Source organism: Beta vulgaris, chromosome 3 (assembly GCF_026745355.1).
Source record: "Beta vulgaris subsp. vulgaris cultivar EL10 chromosome 3, EL10.2, whole genome shotgun sequence".
NCBI classification, from domain to species: Eukaryota; Viridiplantae; Streptophyta; class Magnoliopsida; order Caryophyllales; family Amaranthaceae; genus Beta; species Beta vulgaris.
Window position 1 is genome coordinate 10,901,321 of NC_079204.1, and position 22,168 is coordinate 10,923,488.

The 22,168-nt window shown below is 36.7% G+C and overlaps 1 protein-coding gene across 2 annotated transcripts; it reads left to right on the plus strand.

The window, feature by feature from the left end:
* Positions 1-943: 943 nt before the first annotated feature.
* On the plus strand, positions 944-21,591 carry LOC104906594 (protein transport protein SEC24 B). Of its 2 annotated transcripts, none has more exons than XM_010695367.3 (25): positions 944-1,106; positions 2,345-3,242; positions 3,965-4,186; positions 5,063-5,137; positions 5,232-5,330; positions 6,343-6,454; positions 7,295-7,422; positions 7,931-8,050; positions 8,538-8,618; positions 10,066-10,143; positions 10,224-10,316; positions 10,960-11,014; positions 12,067-12,143; positions 13,335-13,406; positions 13,527-13,610; positions 15,307-15,426; positions 15,522-15,590; positions 16,810-16,887; positions 17,055-17,193; positions 17,296-17,460; positions 19,036-19,181; positions 19,279-19,458; positions 19,874-19,962; positions 20,065-20,096; positions 21,155-21,591. In XM_010695367.3, the coding sequence occupies exons 2-25, from the start codon at positions 2,424-2,426 to the stop codon at positions 21,259-21,261; spliced, it is 3,240 nt and encodes a 1,079-aa protein (XP_010693669.1). In that variant the 5' UTR covers positions 944-1,106; positions 2,345-2,423; the 3' UTR covers positions 21,262-21,591. The 2 variants fall into 2 exon arrangements, with proteins under 2 accessions (XP_010693669.1, XP_010693670.1); XM_010695368.3 differs by having other exon boundaries at positions 2,359-3,242.
* Positions 21,592-22,168: the final 577 nt, after the last annotated feature.

A 22,168-nucleotide genomic window follows, 5' to 3' on the forward strand; every position in this document is an offset into this window, starting at 1 on the left:
CAATCGAGTTTCAATTTGATGTAAGTTGTGAATTTTTTTTCGTAATTATGATTCAAGTTGTGAATTTTTTTTCGCAATTATGATTCAAGTTGTGAATTTTTTTTTCGCAAATTCGTAATGCATGATTAGTCTGTTTCATGTAGACTACACGAAACAGATGCTTCCGTTTCGTGCAATCTGCACGAAACAGATGATTCCGTTTCGTGCAACCTGCACGAAACAATTGAATCCGTTTCGTGCGCCTTGCACAAACTGAAGGAAATTTGTAAGACGTGGGTTTTTCATAAAGTATTGTGTTCTCTGCTATTTGGCTTTTCAAAAACCATAACTTCAGTGTATATTTGATGGTTTCACAGTATCTTCATTATGCTTTCATGGGATAAAGTACATGCCAGACAAACCGGCAAAGAATGATTTTCTTCTTCAATGATTTTCTTTATTTTCCCCGTAAATTCATTCAATTCGTAGTCATAAAAGAATCTGGAGAAGTTCAGTTAGTCTCTACCAAAATGCAAGGAGGGAAAATTAATTATCAGTATTGCTTCATACATAGATCATCAATATATATTGAATCAGAAACATCTTCAAGAGGACGAAGGAGGAAGAAGGAAGGAGAGAGAGGGGGGAGTGAAGAGAGGAGCACTTAGAGAGAAATGGGTGAAATGAGTTTTAAGGCTAAGGGTATTTTAGATATTTTGTAGAGTTGTATTAGTAAAGTGAGGTTATATTTAGCAACCATGCTAAAGATATATGTCCTCAAAGTTTTGCATTGGTATGCGTGAAAAGTGTAAGTGTGTAGATTAAAATGAAACAGAGGGAGTATCAAACAAGCATAGCACCCAAAAACAAAAGTCATACTTCAATATTCAATTTTTTGACGTCATATCTCCTTTCCAAAAGAAGAAGTTATATGTAATAAAAATAAATAAATAGAGTATATATTTGAGCATGTTTCTTACATCTTTCAACGGACCCTCCAAAGTATGTACCATTTGATCGAAGCATAGATCACTCTCAATTTTCGCTCCTCAGCCATTCTAAAACCTTGTTTAGGTTACAAATTTCCCTAATTTTCTTTCTTCAATCTTCGCATTTGCGTCAATCAGGTAATCGCGTTTAACCCCTATTTCTTTTTATATGATCATAATCAAATTGAAAAGATTGCGTTCTTCAATCTTCCCATTAGTCCATGTTTATGAATTTCAAACAAATATTTGATGTTATAAGCGATTTGAGGTGAATTGTTTAGTTTTTTTTTTTTGGCTCGATTTGAGGTGAATTTCAAGTTTTAAAGCTTTGATTTCATTTCAATTAAACTACTTTGTCAATTTGGAATAATTAATTTGGGGTAATAATTAGGGTTTATAATTTCAATTATAAACTTTTAATTGATTCTCAAAACAGCAATGACATCACAGTTTAAATCAATATGGAACACTATTTCAGATATAATAGCATAAAACTGAAATTTTTTCCTTTTATTGAAGAAATTGATGTTTTTTTTTTTTTTTTTTTCTGTTATAGTATTTTCGAACAGCTTACATGGCTCAAGAACTGAAATTTGGTTGTTACACATTCGAAATCTTCAATCTTCGATAGGTTCAATCTTGGGCTAAGCTTTAGGGGTTTTTACTTTTAGTTTTTTTCCAAAGAGTAAATTCTTAAGTTGGGGTTAATTTTTTCCAAATTTAATCAGAGGTTGATGCTAGTTTAAGCTGATTTCTTTTACTTCTTTTATTTGTTCTCTATTATTGATTATCCACCATTGATGAATCAAATGATTGGCAGAGGAAATCCTTCATTAGTGAGACTAAAGACATTAAAATTCACAATTCCATCCTTACAAATTCTACTTACCTCCAAACATCATGTTGAAAATGAAATTCTGTAATTTTCCAAACACATCTTTTGGAACTGGATTCTGAAATTTCAAATTCTGAAATTGAAATTTATCATTTGAAATGAATTGCTTGTTTTCAAACACAACCTAAACTGCATTGTTAGAACTATATGATCTTGTATGCATAATTGTTGAATTAATGAAATAAAAAGATGAATGTTTCAAAGCCCTAAAATATCTGAGTTGATTTCCCTGTAAACCACTTGAACTTGCTTTGATTTTGGAATAAAGTGATGTTTATTTGATTGGGAATTACTGGTTGATTTCTGCTTGATGTTGTTCATCAAGGGAATTGAGTGATTAGGACAGTATTTTTATGAGCAAGGTTTTGCCTTTATAATTTACACTAGAACCTGATGCTATTGAGCTGTAACGTGATTATACTAAGATTAAGTATTACAATTGTCAATTATAAATTGTTTGCCTGACTTATTTGCTGGTCAGTTTGTCTTTATCAGTTCTGCAAAGGGACGGCGATATCTGTTTGAAGTTTTGAGGGGAAATACTAGTTTTTTTTGGTGCAATGTCGGCTCCTGTACAGCCAGGGGCATCTAGACCCAACACCCAACGACCGGTTGGACCACCGGCTGGTTATATTCCTAATTTTCCTAGAGGTCCAGATGCTTCATTGTCACAAAACTTCCAGAATTTGCAGCTTAATCGACCACAAAATGCTCCAGTGCCACCTTTTGGTGGGCCTAGTAGGCCGCCCCCTTTTGGCCAAAACCCATCACCTTTTTCAGGACTTTCGCCTGTATCTAGGCCGGGACCCCCGCCACCTGGTGTTGTTCCTAGGGGCGTGGTAACCCCTGGTGGACCTCCACAAAGTACGATGCCATCCATTATGGGACCCGGTAGACCTTCAGGTCCTATGCCTGGTCAGCCTCCTTTCGCCTCTAGAGGTCCTCCTCCTGGGTCTCATCCTCCAGGTGTATCTCCCCCTCCCTTTCAAGGTTCACAACCTATACCCCAGCATTTAAGTGCTCGCCCTTCTGGCTTTGGATCTTCACCAGCAACGACAGGTCCACTTCCTTCCTCCTCCACTCAACCACGGCCCATCAGCAATGGGCCTCCATTCTCATCTGGAGCTTTTCCTGGCAGGCCTCCTGTTGAAGGAGCGCAGCAATCTTTCGTAGGAGGGCCCCCACCTTCTGGAATGCAGCCTCCCATGATGCATCCTTATCAAGGAAGTCAGCGTGCTAGTGGTCCACCTGCTCCTCCAATGGATTCTCTGTCAGGACCATCACAACCAGCATCTCCTTTTTCCGTTGTACCACAACGTGGTCAACCACCATCCGGCTCTACTTTCGGGCAACAACCATGGCAGACACAACCGCGTCAGGTACCTACACTTCTTTCTGCATGTTTAAACCTGCTTGTTGTTTTTGAACCTTTAACATATCGATGGCTTGATACTACATTATGTATCCCTTTCTAAGTTATAAATGCTGTTCCAAATTTAAGTGCACGAACTAATGCTAAACAAAATGTTGATTTTTTTGGGCAGAATTTCTTTCCTGTTGGTAGAGTATATGCCACATATGTCTAAATGGTGTAATTTTCTTATTACAAAATGCTGTGTTTGAGGCATAAGATCTCATCGAAGTCCATATGCTTTCAACATTGACCTGTTATATGGCGTTTTCATACTAAGAACTACTCTAACGTAAAGTTGTTTCAACATTGTCTGAAATTTTGACTTTGAGGTTGCTGCATTTGAGACATCTAAGGATTCTTGTGATCTAAATAGGAGTTCTTATCTCTGTTTTTATGGTGGGCTAAGAAATTTCCTAGACCTTTTTAAAGTTTATTCTTTCCCCATGTTTACCTGTAACCTTCCTTGATATATCTATGCATTTATGTTTCTAACATTCCTGCTTTCTGATGTGTGATATTGTGATGTTCCCTTCTATAATATTATGCTATACTTCCTCTGAACTTGTACTTACATTTTATGCTGGCATGCATTTTACAAGCATGTGCTTTGGTGATAAACATCAGATAATCTCTTGTGGTACTGTTTGACTTATATTTTATATTGGGTTTAAATCATGAATTTGTCAGTTGGCTCCTTCCTCATTGTCCAGTTCTGTGCAACCACCAATGATGTATGGAATGCCACCACCATTAGCTAGCCAAAGCATGGCTACAATGCCACCTGCTATCAGTCATATTGGAGGTCCGACAGCATCAAAGGTTGATCCCAACCAAATTCCTCGCCCCATTCCAAGCTCAACAGTTATCTTGTATGAGACTCGTCAGAGCAATCAGGCCAATCCTCCTCCGGTACTTTATCTTGATCTACTGTAGAAACAATAAATACAATATTTGAAAATCATGTAATATGTCTTAGCTATTGTAGTGAGTGTTTTGGGCTTTAACTTCCATTCCTTATGGGTCCTGATGGACTATTGGATCTTTCAAGTAGCAGAAATGAATTTTATTGAGAATTGGACATTGTAAGAACGCTATTGTGAGTATAGTATTTAGCTATAAACTAAACAAGGAGACCCTATTTATTTTTAACGTTGTAAGGTGTTGGAACCTGAAGGAAATAGTGTAATAACTTTATGTCTTTGTTTTTTGGGGGAGAAGTGGAAGAGGAGAATGGTAAATTGGTTATTTTAATTCATAATTGGAAATTTGAAGAGGAAGAGGGAATCAGGAAGAAACATTTGCTCTATAAGTTTAAGCATTTAAAGGATAAGGAGGAGGAAAAGGTCACCATATTGTAAAGTTATGTTTTTCCTATTTCATAAAATGGGGTAGGAGGTATGGAAAATGGCATCCCAAAGTCCAGACATTAAAAACAAAATTTTAAATCTTTCATGAGAAGGGAACAGGATTAGAGGAGATGCCCATTCAGCTGTTTATTGTTTAGAGTAACACACAGATTTAATAAGTGGATAAAGCTTTGTACGACCTCCACTTTTTGGTGGATTGTTAATGTAACTTCTTTTTGGGATGGCATCCCACAAGGAATTCTCGGTTTATGTTCAACGTTTGGCTTTCTCTGTCAATTAGGTTTCCTTGTAATCGCTAATTGACCGTTCATTCCTTACTTTTCTTTTGAGTTTGTACATGCAATATGTTTCAGTATGTTACTATTCATTCTACTATGCAATGCTTCTAAACTCTATTGTCTCCCTGTCCTTGGTGAAGCCTGCTACAAGCGAGTATATTGTTACAGACACAGGAAATTGTAGCCCTCGCTACATGAGGTGTACTTCAAGTCAGGTAATTAGCCTGATTATTTAAGCAGGGAATAAATTTCTTTTTACTTTAGAGTTCAGATCTTAGAATGACTGATAATGTTCTGCTTTTTTAACAGATCCCATGCACTAGCGAGGTTTTGGCAACATCTGGGATGCAGTTGGCTTTGCTTGTTCAACCCTTTGCTCTTCCTCATCCATCTGAGGAGCCCATCCAGGTAATATGTTGTTACCTGGCGATGAAGTGCTTCTGTTTATATTTTGGAATTAGAGTTCACAGGAAGATAAAGGGATAAAAGTAGACAGATTTGTTTGGGAGAGACAGTGATTAGGAATGATCTGATAACCAGCCCAATGTTTCGGTGAATATTTTTTCTTAAGAGTGCTGAATAAGATTGCTGGACGGACCCCTACTTGAGATTCTGATTCTTTAGTTGTGAGAATTGAGAAGGGAGTCAAACAGTGTAAGGCAGTTTTGCACTGACCATCTTCTTGGGATATCATATGCGAGCTGCAAAGACGTTGACCACGTTATTGCCACTGCTTGACAATGACAAGTGAAGTTCATGCTACCTAACCTGCCAAGCGCATGGGGTGATCACTGAACATGCAAGGCATCAGCATAGGCCTCTGCTGTTCACTTATGCAAGAAGAGCCTCTAAGGGAAATGGAGTGACACCTCATGGAAAGTAATTCTGAGATGTTTGTATGTTAAGAGTTAGTTAGATCAAGGGTTTGTTGATCTCCTGTAGAGTTTTTAAGTGGAGCGGAATAAAGGCATCTAGATGCTATTACATTACAGGAGGTAGTAGAAGGGAATATCCAGAATTGGAAAGAATCAGAGAATATAGTACTACCTGGAATAGAGCTTAGCCCCAAAATTTGAGCATTCGTTGTGAACCAAATACACTGATTAGTTTTACAATTGTATCTCATAGCCTCTGTTTTCTTGTTTGAAGCTTATTTGTTTTATAGTTGATTCTTAGGTCTTCGCAAACAGATGGAGGGTAGAAATGGAAAATAGCCCTTATGAACTTTCTATACGCCTACTAAAAATATAAGTTTCTACACGTCATATTTTCTGGAATTGTGCAACTTGTCTTCTGATATCTGGATAATGAAGTTCATCAGTTATGATACTGGGAAGCATTTTGTTTGCTGACCTCCGTTAGTATGCATGTTAAGTTTGTCACACAGTTATTTCTCTAAGATTGATTTATCTTCTTTCAGGTTGTTGACTTTGGGGAAAGAGGTCCTTTGCGATGCTCTCGCTGCAAAGGCTACATAAACCCTTTCATGAAGTTTATCAATCAGGGACGTCAATTCATCTGCAACTTGTGTGGTTTGTATCAACAATGATTTTTTTTTTCTTTTGCCTGATGGAGTTTTGTAACTATAGTCTCATCAGTTCTCATGTTTTAGCAGTTAGAAATTGCTTTCAAGAACATCTTTTTTAATTTATTTAAAAGGTATCTTTAGAATCTTTGCGAGGGTTCAATGTGGAAAGCTTGTGTAAACTGAGTTGCTAACATAGTGAACCTGAAAATGAAATTTTGATTGAAGTGAAGGAAGTTGATTGTTAAGATTCGTAGAAGGAAGTCTACTGAGAAAGCCTGCATAATACATAAGGACAGCATAATACATAATTTTACTATTTATGCATATGTAAAGCATATAGGTTGTCTGAACCACTTTGTGAGAGTTTCCTTTCTGGGTTTCTCATTGCATTGCAGGAGGTATCCAAGTCTCTTTGTATCTCTAAAGCCTTCACCAGATTTGTAACTGGATGAAGTGTATTAACATTATCGCTTCATGAGGCCATATTATAGTAGTATCATCATTGTCATCTACCACTTCAATTCCTGTTTCGAAAATACATAATTTTGTTTCTAACCTTGTAAACTGTAAGGCTCCTAATCTTGTTCTTTTATAGAATCATTGCTTGGAGTCCAGACTCCAGATGATTCTGCATAATTGATTTGGAATTATAAGTATATAGAAGGCAGGGTACTGTATAATGACCACAGTATAAGAATTTTCACTTCACAGTCTTAAATATAAGCTCTACATATTCTCAATGGCAAGTTCCATAAAACTTCTTTTACTAAATTTAGCTATTTGTTAATACTTGGATAAGATCTTGTCCTTCATACTTGCAAATTTGGTTTTATGCTTTTTGCAGGATTTACTGATGAAACTCCACGTGACTACCAATGCAATCTTGGGCCTGATGGTCGGCGTCGAGATGCTGATGAAAGGGCTGAATTATGCAGAGGAACAGTCGAATTTGTTGCAACAAAAGAATACATGGTTGGTTTTCATACAACTTCATCAATTATTGTTTGATTATTTCCACTTTGCAGTCCGCGGGGACAGAGCTGAAACCAGAAAACTATATAGGGGGTTCAAATATTTAGGAGGGGGAATCTGAAAATTAAACCTATTGGAGATATTCCAACAATTTTTTACATTTATTTTTTTAAAAAATGCAAATCTTTTTCTTTTTTTTGGGGGGGGGGGTTGAGGCTCCCCTCTCCCCCCTCACCCATGTGTGGGGAGATACTCATGTTATGAATACTTTTCACAGAATATGACCTAGTTATATGGTAGATTACTGCCCAACTTGTCAGAGTACATTTCACGGAAAATTGAGGGATATTCTGAAAATCGTGGAAATGGACCAAATCAGAAGCATATTCAAATATGTACATGATCAAACGGGAGAAAGTGAGGGAAATCAGAATTGTATCTAAACTCACGAACCATGCTAGAAAAACTAGAATCGTAATATTGACCGCTGCTTTTCTTGTCTTTATAGGTGCGTGATCCAATGCCTGCAGTGTTCTTCTTCCTTGTTGATGTTTCCATGAATGCCATACAAACTGGTGCGACTGCAGCTGCTTGTAGTGCTATCAGTCAAGTTATTGCTGATCTCCCAGTAAGTGTCACGTTAAGATGCAATATTTCTGGTTAAAATGTGAACAGCACCATTCATCGATTTCGGATATGTTTTATTGATGACAAATAAAGATAATGATATCAGAGATTTGAGTTTTCAGGCTTTCAGCTGGATTATTTCGGTCTGAAAAAATATATTATTCCATTGAATTTTATGGTTGCATGAAAATCTTATTTCCTTTTTCCTTTCTGTTTTTAAAGTCTACCTTTGTTTCAAAATAATAGGTCAAACTTTTTTATTTTAGAAAATTTCCATATCTTCTTTTACTAGTATTGTGAAATTGATAAATAGATGTCAGAAAAGTATTACATGATGATATTAACTAGTTCATTTATGTCACAGATTTTTATTTTTATTTGTAATGTGTATTATGGAATTTGGGTCTTCTTAAAATTCGCAATGCATGTCAGACACCCTACAGACTCCTAGTAATGGCTTTCTATGTTCCCATGTTTCTTGATTGCAGGAAGGTCCTAGAACTATGGTGGGAATCGCAACATTTGACTCAACGATACATTTTTACAATCTAAAACGTGCACTGCAGCAGGTTTACAGTCAGCTGTCCTATAAATCCTTAACGCATGCCACACTTATTAATTGTCTTGGTTTGATGTTCCTTTTGATGCATTTCTGAATGCTGATCATATCGCAACTTTTTCTTAGGGGTAGAGCAAAAAATGGCATGCCCCAAAAGCTCGCGCTATTATGTTACATGTTAGCTAGAATTCAAGGAAAGTCAAGAGCCTCTCAGAATCAGATACTAACATTGAACTCCAGCATAATAGCCTCAAGAAAGAAAGTTGAATTCTTGAGGAAAGCGAGCTTTACCCTCAATAATTCTTTATTTTCATTCTTTCCAAGTGCACCAGCAGATTGGCAATAGAATTTTTTTCCTACGTTTTGAGTGTCCAACTTTTTGACCTTCTTTTTGATGCCATTAGGACATCTTATTCTGAACGAGGTTTAACCCAACCCATCCCGGAAAAATTCCAAACAGCGAGAACCAAGGACAGAAGAGTAAAAGACAATCAAGAGAGTTTCTCTAATGGACATAGGATACAGTAGCTTGGAAGTCTAGACTCTCTTTCCTTGAAGACGTTCTATGTCAGGATTCAGGACTTTTCACCTTAACTGCTGTTGCGAGAGAAAAAAAGCTGTAGGAGGCATCATGAAGCCTTCTTCTTTGGAATATCATTAGCTGAGAAATTGCTATGGAGTTTCTTTGAGAAATTTAGAACTTCTCTTATCGTGCAGTCAAAACATCTCATGATTTATGTGTGGATCAACCTCCACAAGAGAAAGTAGAGTAGTTCTAATGACCTTAAAACCAAACCTTCTTTCTGCAATCATAAGAAGTCTTGAAAAAGAAACATCTAAGAATTTCCCGTTAGCATTCTATGCCATCAACTCGTTGAGATTAGCATTCTTAAGAAAGGCAATTGTTAACAACTGGGAGTTCTGGCTTGATCAGCATACTTACCACGTCTATAATTGACCCTCAATCTACTATGTATTCTTATAATCAATTGAGAATTTACTAAGTGCAACCCTCACATAATGGATTTTAATATACTTACTCCATGAGACAGGAAGCTTTCTTCTCTGCTGGATATTTATATTGAAAGGGGTCGTTAGTCTTTTCTAGCCCTAGCTGTGATAGTGAATATGGGGTTAGAATATAAGGATGCTGGCAAGCTGCTTCTTAGCTAAAAATAGAACTTAGAGGCTACAAGTTCAAGATGTCGGATTGTTTTAGGGGATCAGTTATCTGGTTGATTATTCTTGCGTTTAGATCCTTGGGATTATTGTTTTTTATTTGGTTACTAAATTTGTCTTCCTTGTGTCTTATGATCTTATCCTTACACTTATCATATTGTGGCTGGAGCACTCTTTTTTTCTATATAAATCATATATTATATTGAATTGTATGTTACTAATGCATGTCTAATGTGCCAACAAGTAGCAATTTTCTAAAGTGTTGCTCTGTTTTGCAGCCACTGATGCTCATAGTTCCTGATGTACAAGATGTCTATACTCCTCTAGAGACTGATATCATAGTTCAACTTTCCGAGGTTTTACATCAAACATGGACCTTTTTCCCTCTACTTGTGGTTAAGTTCATCAACTAAAGATTTTTATTTTTTTGACTTAGTGCCGTCAACATTTAGAGCTATTGCTGGAAAGCATTCCAACCATGTTTCAGAGTAATATGACTGCTGATTCGGCCTTTGGTGCTGCAGTCAAGGTACGATTGGTGTCAGTTCAGCCATGTTTAGATGAAAACAAGTGTGATCATAAATCTTGTTTTTGAGCATGATACCCTTGCTTTGTTGCACTAGATTTTTCTTTTGTTTGTTATGTCAACAAGTCACCAAAGTTATGATTAACCATTTTATACTTTTTAATATTATCAGAACCGTGACCTGCTGCAGGATTAACCTTATACTGTTGTGTATAGTAGAGCCATCGGTCATTTTTCATCTGTGTATCTTCACCATATCAAATTCGAATGTGTGTGCTTTCTCGGTGCTGTTGTTCTAACTGCTAAATCACATTGTCTGAAATCAAACTATGCATGAGAAGGATAGAGACTTAAGGCCTGTATTGTGATAAAATATTCATGTAAATACTGGAAAAATCATTTTGTTTGTATAATGCTGTTTCAGTTAACATGCTGGCATAGACTTTTGTGACAAGTATGACTTAACAAAATTCTTTAGAAGTTTGATGACAAGTATGATTAATGGTCCTTGAGAACTGGGAGGTGGTCTGGATGAAGAGAGGGATCAGAATCAGATATAAAGTTCGAATTTAAAAAAAAAATACTTTATGCTCTGTTGCGATAGAATTTGGTGACAAGTATGATAAAATGCTTAATTTACCTGTAGGGGGCATACTTGGCAATGAAGAGCACTGGAGGAAAGCTTTTAGTCTTTCAATCAGGCAAGTGATTTATATATTTATATCTCTTAGCAATGCTTTGTCATTGTTATTAAAAACAGAAAATGCTTTACTCTCCCTTATGGTTAATTGAGTAAATCTTTCTTGCACGTGGAAACATTACATTTTATGCAAATGTTATTAATCAGACTACCCTTTACATATCTAGAATATTTTTTCTCAAACTCTCTATGTTGGCATCAGACAAAGTTTTGGTGATATATGTGCATCCTATGGTAACACTAGTCAGTCTAACTCAATTTATAATGCTACCATCATTTTGTACTATTTAACCATAAGAGCAGAGGTTAGAGCTTAAAAGATTCTTATATCCATAGCTGTTCTTTTTATTGTGATTGAGAGTAATTATCATCTCTAAATTGATTGAGGACAGCACATTGTAGCCTAAGGAAGGCTGCATTACAGAAAAATACATCTCTCTGCTTTTTTGCTTTTCCTGGTGAATTTATTCATGTCAGTTACAATTAGATTGGAAACAACAAATTGGTAGCTGCAGTATTGTCTTGTCCTGGATATTATGGAATTAGTAATTAGTGGTGGAGTTTGATATTATGGAAATAGGTGAAATACCAAGGCTTAAAGCCAAATGCTAGAAGTTTTGAGGTATACACACTTTGAAAATTCTACTGCTAAGAAAGTGGTTTTCTTGGCTTCACTTTTGGTTCTCTCCCTTGCTAGCTTAAGCTTATAAAATCTTTGCTCGTTTCTATTGTTATACACAGTTCCTCTTCTTGCATGTCCTTCCTACGTCCTAAGGTTGGTTATAATCTGTCTCAGAACAATTTCATGTTATAGAAACTGGAAAGGCCTTTTTTAGGTTGTCATGCAGATGCCAGGAATTGAATTATACTTTTTCTGGAATGGCTTCTATAATCGTGAGACATTTCTGAATAGAAAGACTGACGGTTATTGCTAAAAAACGGGTGTTTGTTTTTTAGTTGGCTACAGTTTTTTGTCCTTTATTGAGTTGCCTCAGTGTTCGTACGTATAAAAAATGTTATAAATTATAAGAGTATAACTCTTGGTGTGTGCAGTCTTACCATCAATTGGCATTAGCAACCTTTCTGCTAGAGAAGCTGAAGGTAGAGCAAACATATCTGCTGGAGATAAGGTAACTTCAGAAATATAGTAGTTGTACCATATCAACTTTTGACACTATTTCAATTTTCGACTTTGACCGTCTTCTATTATGTATATGTAAGGATAAATCTAGTCATGTGGAACTTGCTGGATTGTTCTCCATGTTTTTTTTTTCATAAAATCATCTTTTTACAATTTTAACCTATGCACAATCATAGATATCAATGCTCAAATTTGTGCTTGGACAAACGTGCCAAGGATTTGGGTACAACTATTAAAAAACAGAGGAATTATTAAGAGATCATTGTACTCCAAAAATACCAACCCAGGTACACCCTCTTCTTGCCTTTTGGTGGGGGCATCTCTGTCATAGTTGAGGGTGCCCATTTTGTTGCTCACTTGTCGGGCCGTTTTGTATGCTTGGGGAACCAGAGCCAGAGGTGTGCTGTGTTTGCTTTTGCTATAGGCGGGAGTCGTGTTTTAGTTTTAAAACTTATCCCCTAGGTTTTTGCTTCCTTTTTTCATTATTTATTCTCTCTTTAAAAATAATTGTTGTTGTGACAGCCAGGTTGGTGATGAAACTAGAATATGGGAGACAGTTTTGTGCTGCTAAAAGCCATTTGTTTAGCTGCTAACTGAGTATTTTTTGTTGCTAAAAGTCATTTGTTTAGTCATGAGATCTGCAGTTTAAGCCTGTCACTTTTTGTTAGGGAGCTTAGTCATCGTGGTATGTCTAGTCTTGCGGGTTGCTTGCTTCAGTGCTTCATAATAAAAATGAATCTCCAATTTCGATTTTTTCAAAATTTCTGAACTAAGAATGTTTTGGGGTTGACTAGATGGTTTCTTCCTTTTAAGACTTGATTGATAACTACCAAATCATCATTATGTTTCTGATCTCTTTTCGTATTCTTGTGCTTAACATAAGATGCTGGTTTGATTCACCTACTGAGCTGATATATTTCTTCGGTCTTACGTATGGCTTGAATTCAGTGGACCAGCACAGAACATAATTGGACCTCTTCTCTCCTCTCTTTTTCTTTGCTAAATGACCGACCATTTCTGATCCTGGGAATTGTAAAACAATTCTGCTAATTTGACATTGTTGAACTTATTTATTTCAAGAGGATACTTTTTCTGTTTTCTGTAATATGCTTTTTATGGTCCATAAGCATGATTTTGGCTTTTAACAAAAGACGCATTCCTATAATCTTATTAATCTCAGGAGGCTCATAAGTTGCTTCAGCCTGTGGACAAGACTTTGAGAGAAATGGCTTTAGAGTTGGCTGAATATCAGGTGACTATTATGACATCTGTGTGACATTGCAAAAGCCGTTAGGTAACTGCTAGTCAGTGTTTCTAGTTAATTTGAGCACCTTGGACACTCAGTTTCCTGTTCTCTTTGCAATGATTTCAGGTCTGCGTTGATGTGTTTCTTACTACCCAATCGTATGTGGATATTGCTTCTATCTCTCTCTTGCCAAGGACTACTGGGGGACAGGTATACATGAATGACTCTTTCGTTGGTCTATTTATCACGTTGTAAAATGCTCCTTTTATGTCAAGATTTTCTGCTGCAATCCTGTTTATTGGTGAAGGTTATTTTGTGTACCAGAATGGTGCTTCATGAATTGCTTACTATTGGTGCCTAGTAGTGGATTTTCAGTTTAGGAATGGATTTCAGAACTGTGTTTAGTTGTGCTTGTAGCTTGTGTTCAGATGGCCTTGATGATGCTGGACTTAGTAAAAGACAACTATATCAACAACTTTTACATTTTCAGGGTATCTGCTTGTTGCTTGTGGAAATATATATATAACTATTGTGATGTTCCTTTGCATGGTCTGGAAGAATTGAAGTTTCTTTATCTTATGATGTTATGAAACTGCTTCTGCAGATAGGTCTTTAGGATGTTTAGGTTGTGGTGTCTGAAGTCCATTGGCTCTGGGTTTCCTTTGATTGTTCTGTGGTGCATATTTGAAGTAGAGGGAGTATATTCAGTAATATATTTCATATATAGGCATCTCGAATCTGTCTGCTTTAGCTTTACAATATTTAGATGATAAACTTTTAACTAGAATCTAAGCAAAACTATGGCTTGTGATCCTTCTACATTCTAATATTCTAAGGATAGCCACAGTATTGCATCATTCTGGCCCATGTGATCTTGTTGTTCTTGTATGATGCTCTTCGATGTGCTTTAGTGTTGATGACTTAATCCAACGGTAAATTTAAACACTAAAACATCAATGTAGTTTGGGTTATTCAAACTGAGCTGTACATTTTCTTTTACATTGTTTTGAACACTTCACGATTCCCCCCCAATGTAGCTTCCACTGCACATTCCAGTTAGAGGTGGCTCAAATAATATTTTAGATAATGTAAATTAATTTAATTACAAGATGCCGTAAATAGGTTAAATTCGGGTTTGTTCAGTCTATTTTGGGTCTAGGTTTCTCTCAATAACTTCAGGTTGGGTCAGAGGTTGCCACTGTAATTTCAATACGGCTATTAAATTAAGAAATAAAGGGAAGTATGAAGTAAGAGGAGTAGATTGAGCGCTATAGATTGCTTATGGAAAGTCGGTCAGTGTTCTTGATATTGATTATCTTAAATAATTGGTATATTTTGGTATTCCACTAACCCAGCCTATTTGGATTAAGACTTTGGCTTTGTTGTTGTTGCTGTGTTTATTGTTGAAAATGCAGCTTCTTCCCTTGCTTTCTTATGCACTACTCTGGTTTACTTGATTGCTAGATGAACAGGGGATTGGTAAAGGTGCTGACGGTTTTTGTTTTTATAAGATGGTTGGATTATCAGCCAATTTTAAAGCAGTTGTATAGCTTTGAATATTGATTGACGGTTCAAGTTCTCTAAATTGAACACTTTGTGCCAAAATGGCAATACCAAGGATTTAGTTCTTATCTTCAGTGTTAACATTCAGAGTCGACCACATTGAGCTAAGAGGGGTGCAGTACTAAAAGAGCTCCTTTCTGGATCTTTATAGTTTCTTCGTATTCCATATGGAGCATTTACTTTATGGAGTTTGGATTTGTAGTTTGTCTAATAAATGGTCACTGTTTGAACATATCATCATGCTTTCTGTAATCTGGATGGTTCCTTGCTGTATTCTAATGGACTTGTCACATATAACTTGCGTAGGACCCTTTTTAACCATTTGTTATTCTTACTATTTTAGGTTTATTATTATTATCCTTTCTCGGCACTCTCTGATAATGCCAAGCTATGTAACGATCTTAGATGGAATGTATCAAGGCCACAGGGTTTTGAAGCTGTGATGCGTGTGCGCTGTAGCCAGGTAGGCTATTTGTATTCTGTAGCATGGAAAGGCTCATTATAAAATTGTTTGTTAAATTGTTATATTTAAGATTGTTTCTTTCATATAATGTTTAGGGCCTGCAAGTCCAAGAATACACTGGAAACTTCTGCAAGCGTATTCCAACAGATGTTGATCTTCCTGCAGTATGTACATCCTCTTTTGTTGCTTGATTCTGGTGCTTTTCCTAAATAGAGAAACAGTAAATCTGGTTTTATTTATGCATTTAGAAGTAGCCCAATAATTTTAAACAGCTATCTTTCTCTACTGCTTAGCAGAGTATCATCATGTTTCAGGATCAATACCTTTTTTCATGTTTCTAAAACATATATTGTAAGAATTGTCAAAAAGTAGATGTGATCTTTGAGTTTTTATTGGCCTGTGGCTACCTTTGCAAAAATATTTGTTAAGAGTGCTGATACTTTCTCCATGAGGTCTCTATATCGCTGCTATGTCTAATACCTAAATAATTTATAATTAGATTAGAATTTCGATACTAGATGAACAATTTTTCTTTTTCCCATGTTGCGAAATGATACATCTTTCCTGACAAAGTTCTAGATAAAGATGAGATAACAGAGGGCCAATTTTGTGGAATTGTCATTCAGCATCAACTAGATAGAACATTGTGAATAAGGATTTTATTATATCTATTAAAGGAGGGTTGGGTGACTGAAGTCCTGGAATCCTGAACTCCTGATAATATATCATATCTATTAAAGGAGAAGAAAAAAACTTTACGCCTACTCGAATTCGTTTCCTTTTCTCTCTGGATTAGCTTGCCATTTTTTTTTATTTTGTGTGGGTGAATAGGCTCCTGGAGCCATATGAAAGATTATATGGTAAGTATATTTATGTGGATGCTTTCCATATACTCCATCTGCTCAGAGTTTTATCTATTAACACGTTTTACCCAAACAAAAAACTGGCAACTTAGTGTATTCTAGGAAATATGCTTAGGTTAATGTCATTGATGGATTGTTTCTGAAGGTAAGGGTATTGCTAATCTGCCATGGGCCACAAAGTGAATTGATTGTTCATGTTTTAGCATTTGAAAAAGGTTTTGCTTGGGAGGAGTAATTGGGTAAGCGTTATAATTGATTTTTTGGTTATTGTTGGGAAATGTAGCTGGAAATTAACAGAATTTTCTGGAATTTTGTCACAAAACTATGTTCTTCTTTTTGGATTGAGCCCCGCACCCCAACTTTTTTCCAGGTGTTGTAATGAACCTCTTTTTCTTTTCTTTTTTGACAAAAGTTTCAAGGCTTATTTATTGTGTGTGTGCGTTATACTTCTGTGTGCAACTTATTATGGAATCAGTGGATCGGAACTGGATATCATTCTAATTGAGCTATTGATATGCAGATTGACTGTGATAAGACTATAATGGTAACCTTAAAACATGATGAGAAACTACAAGATGGTGCAGAATGTGCTTTTCAGGTAAACCAGTGCATCATACGGCGACAACTTTTATAATTTGCTTATGGTTTAGATCTTGCACCTGTTTGAATAAGCAACATCTTCCTGTCCACTTAATTAGAATATATTTCATGTTAGTAGAGGAATTATTTGATTGTTATCTTCAACTAACTCATCTGCTTATCCAGTGTGCCATTCTTTACACCACTGTGTATGGTCAAAGAAGAATCAGAGTTATGAATCTCTCTCTCTCATGTACAAGTACGCTACCTAATCTATTCCGCTCAGCTGACTTGGATGCTCAATTCACATGTTTCTTGAAGGAAGGTAATGTATTTTATATTGCCTGACTGTAGATGAGTGTGATACTCCTCCTCTTAGATTTTGCGGTGTGTTTATTATATGAATTGACAAACCCATTTTGATCAGCTGCAAGTGAAATTCCCACTCTTCCACTCTCACAAGTCAGGGAGCATGCAACAAATCATTGTGTCAACATTCTGCATGCATATCGAAAATTTTGCTCAACAGTCCAATCTTCTGGCCAACTCATTCTGCCGGAGGCACTCAAACTGCTGCCGTTATACACCCTTGGTATGTTTTGACTCCCCTTGCTTATTTAGATCAACTGCTAGAGACCGACGTTATGTGTTCATGTTGGAATTTGCAACATGTTCTATGTTTGCGAATGCTGACCTTATTAGATTCATGATGTAATCAACCATTTGTTATTTCCTTTACAATTATTCTTTCTTGTTTGCCCTAAAATGTTTCTTCTTCTTTCTGATGAATTTGACATTATATTATGTGTAATCTAGTATATGCTTACATTTCATGGCGTTTAAACTTTCCTGCTTCCACTGTCTGGGACTAGATAGAATTGCAGGTAAAGAGCTGTCTCAAATCGGATTACTTTGTGGTCAAAATGCCTCCAAACACGAACTCTCCCCAATTATACACACAAGTGTTCTTATGCTTGAGTTGAAGTAATTTCTTTGAGCTGCTCTATGCTTCTCGGATAAGTTCATAGGGACAAAATTTTAGTTAGAACTTCAGCCCGCATATCCTTGTTCATCTCTGCATTTTCTTAAAGTAGAAGGTGAGTACCTGGGGGTTAGAATTAGTAACTATGCCAATAACACAGAGATTCGAATCTTTGTAATGGTTGTGCCATAACTAGGTACTAACTGACCAAGCTTTGCGGGTTTGTGTAGAATTAGAAATAATTAAGCTTTCTGCTTATCCTGAACATTTTACATTTCCATGCTTTTTTTTATGGTCAAATAAGTAATAGATTATTTTGGCAGATGCCGATATGCTTTCCTAGTTTCCTGTTTCTAGTATGATTTTTCGAATAAGCTCTGGATTCCCAAATACCATGAATCCAGTATGATGGTACTGGGCTGTGCCGGCACCGAAGCATGGTACTGAGCACGCGGAACCGATCCTGGGCTGCATTTTTGGATTTACGAAAGCACGGCATGAGGCACAAACTTCGGCATTGAAGCACGACAGGTCCGTGGGGAACGCCATGCCTGGGACTTGGTTTTGTGTCTGGCTGCCCAGCCTGTCCCTGCTTAGGTGTGAGCCATCATGTCGTGCCTTGGGGAAGCTCCAGCATAAACATGACCGATTTCCATTAGCTATTGAAGTCCCTGCCTTCATGGGAACTGGTTACTGCTATATTTTTGAAGTGTGTATTATTCTGACAGAGTCTCCTGATTGTTACATCTAATAGCTGCCTCTGCGTTGCTAACTTGCTACAAAAGCAGCCTTTTGAGTCTGCTGACCACATTTGTACTCTGAAGAAGAGCATCTGTGGAAGTCTGGATGTCATGTTAATTTTTTTCTTCAAGTTTCACCTAGAGATTATCTTGTTTCAGTGAACTTCACTACGGATGGGTTCTTCTATAGAGCGCACTAGGCGAACATAGAAGTGTAATGTGATTTGACAACAATGTAGGAAAAAAATTACAGGTGGACCATGGAGCCCTGATTTCTCCCTTGGATTATCACCATATATGAACTGAAAGAACATGTTCCCACTTGCACTTAATATGTAATAAGCCTTTTTCCTTGGTGTAACTAGGTTATATTAAAGTAATGTAATATGTAGCAGTATAAGGTTCTGTTTCATGGATTCCTAATATTGTTTATCACTCTTTTCAGCACTAACTAAAAGTACCGGATTGAGAACTGATGGAAGAATAGATGATCGGTCGTCTTGGATGACTTATGTTTCTTCATTATCTGCGCCTCTGGCAGTTCCATTGGTGTATCCTAGGCTGATCTCTGTCCATGATCTTTTTTCTAAGGTACACGTTATTGCTTTCTTGCAGCTTTTCCTTGGCCACTTTTTCCCCTCTGTTCTTATGTCGATGCTGTTCTGTCTCCCCAACTGCTCTTGGACAGGAAACGGATGGCTCCCTTATTCCATCTCCGCTACCGCTTTCTAGTGAAAACATCAGTGATGATGGAATTTACCTTCTTGAGAATGGGCAAGATGCTTTAATTTATATCGGGAATTCTGTGAACTCTAATCTTCTGCAGCAATTGTTTGGCTTTTCATCAGTAGCGGAAATCCCTACTCAGGTATTCCAAGCTTATGTTTAAATTCATCATGGAAACTTATCAAGCTCTACCCCTTGGCCCTTTAGTGCCATCATCAGTTCTAGATAATGGCGCTTATAAGCTGTATTTGAAGTTGCTCTATGCAATACAGTTCATCTCATCTATGACTGTTCTTAATACATAGCAAATTCTTAATACATATGTGAGTAGCTCTATGCATTTTGTCAAAATATTCGATATTTGCATTGCTGCAATGTGTACTGGATGCATATCATAAAATAGTGAGAGATGCGTGCAACAGCTTACTGTAATTTCTAGTCATTTTGCATGGTCTTTTTAGTCTTCATTGAAGTAGTTAGTCCTTGGATTGGGCAAGATAGTAGCTATAGTCTTCATATTTGTTGACTATACTGTTTGTGCCTTTATGTACTTGCAGTTTGTGCTGCAACAACATGATAATGCACAATCAAAGAAGCTAAATGAAGTCATTAATGAGATACGACGTCAGAGATATTCCTATCTACGGTACTTTACCTGCTAACTCACTTAATTCTAAGGAAAAATATTACATAATGCTTGATTTCTTTTGTGAAATACCACTAACTATTGCCAAATGCCTTCTTGCAGCTTAAAATTGTGCAAGCAAGGAGACCCTTCAGGTAATATCCGGACTTTTGGTTCAAAGACTATTCTTTATATAATTAGTTCATTAATAACCACACATTATTCTCGTAATCTTGTATAAGCAATGCTCGTATATGTGCTTATATAGGAAGGGAGTACCCCTCCTGACCCCCCTCCCCAAATAGTAAGTGTCTTCGCCACAGCCTTTGGAGTCCTTGAATCATAAGCATTCTTCCCATTATCTCTCCAAATGGCCCATAATATTGCTGTTACCATTCCATTTTTCTGCACACCTGGACTAAGACAAGGCCGATATACATTCGGCTTAGTGGGTTAGGCGAAAGAAGAAGTAAGAAAATGAGAAGACTTTTTTGAACTATATCATAAACATATATATCCTTTTACTCCTGTGTGATCTTGGTCTCCCTTCTTTTTTTTTTTGAAAGGACCTCCTTTTGAGAAGTTGGACGTGCTTTTGTCCTGTCAATTATATCAGAGTGAAATATCGCGGTGGGTTATTTGCAGACTGTATTGTATTGGTAGATGAGAGTAGAGTTGGGGTTGATGCCAAGTTGGAGTTTGGGGGACGGATTAAAATACACAGTCCATTTACTATTGGCTATTGAGTGAGAGTCAAATGAGGGTGTAGTGACGTAAAATGGTAAGGAGGTAACCTGTAGTGTGTTTGAATTACCCTTCTACCTTAGGTCGATTTTTCAGAGGAATGTAGTGGCCAAGATCTGACTCACAGGATTAATTCTGGGTACAACAGTAGCCTAGAGTAATATCTCTCTGTAGCTTGACCATGTATCTCTGGCTCTCTGCTCTCCATGTTAACATACTATCCTTCAATGCAAAATGTTCAGACCATTTTTGCTTGACCTGTGCTTTTGTGCTCAACTCACCTAACTGCTCAGCATTCACCTAACTATATAGTTACAGTAACTAGAAAAAGTACAACATAAAAGAATGGTATTGCTTTTCTTTTCTTTCTTGGACAGTGAACTGGCGTAATTTGTATAATTCTAGTTCTTAACCTTACTAAAGCAGGCCTCTGTCTCTCTCTTTCATATCTGACTTTTTTTTTCTCCAGGAATGTTGTTTTCATCATATATGGTAGAAGACAAGACTCCAATGGGTTTATCCTATGTTGAGTTTCTCGTACATATACATCGGCAGATACAGAATAAAATGGATTAACCAATGTAGATACCTGATTTACGTGTACGAATAGAGACAGTCATCAGGCATGTGAAGTAAAGGAAAGGAGGACAAATGAATGCCTCAGGCGGGAACTAGTTAGAGTGAGGATATTGTGGTGGTTTTTAAAAATTAAGCATTTGGTAATATTGTTTTTCCAATTTGTGCTTGTAATATCTCGCATGCCATGAATTAATAGTGGTAGAATCAGATGATCTTTCCTTTAATTCGATTGAGGATCCATCATCCTTGTAATTTTAACTACAGAATTCGAGTTTTTGCACAGAACGGCGTTTATAGGTGAAGCTTTTATCAGTTTTTAGTGCAGCAGACTTATTCTTTTTACGGACTTAACACAGGCTGACAGGCCTCTTGCTCTGATTTACCATAATGGCATAATATGTCTTTTGACTCTTGTTTTCTGAAATCATCACCTATTTTTTTGGCAAAGATTAATACCACATAATATCTATTTGTAAACATGATATCAATCGAAGTACAAAATACTTCCTATGCAATGTCTGTTGCAACATATGTACACCCATCAACTCAGACCCCCTGAGTGTTAGCAATTTGCATAATAGGAAGTCGTATGAGTTAACAAATGAGCGGTTCTACTACCATCCCTATGAACATATCTTCACAAACAAGTATTCAAAATTATGTCTGGACTTTAAACTTCTAAGATAAGAAAAAATATCCGTGTTCAAAAAAAATTGCTCAGCAGTGACCAGTCTACACCGCTTAAGGTAGCCATCTTTACTTTATGCATACGCATACCAAAGAATCCTCTTCCCCTTTTTCGGTAGTTTAGATTCGTGTTATCGAAATCTACTTTGTCTTAATGTGCAATGTGCAATGTGCCTATTTAAATTAAGTGAGTAGGTGACGCAGTCGGAAATTATGG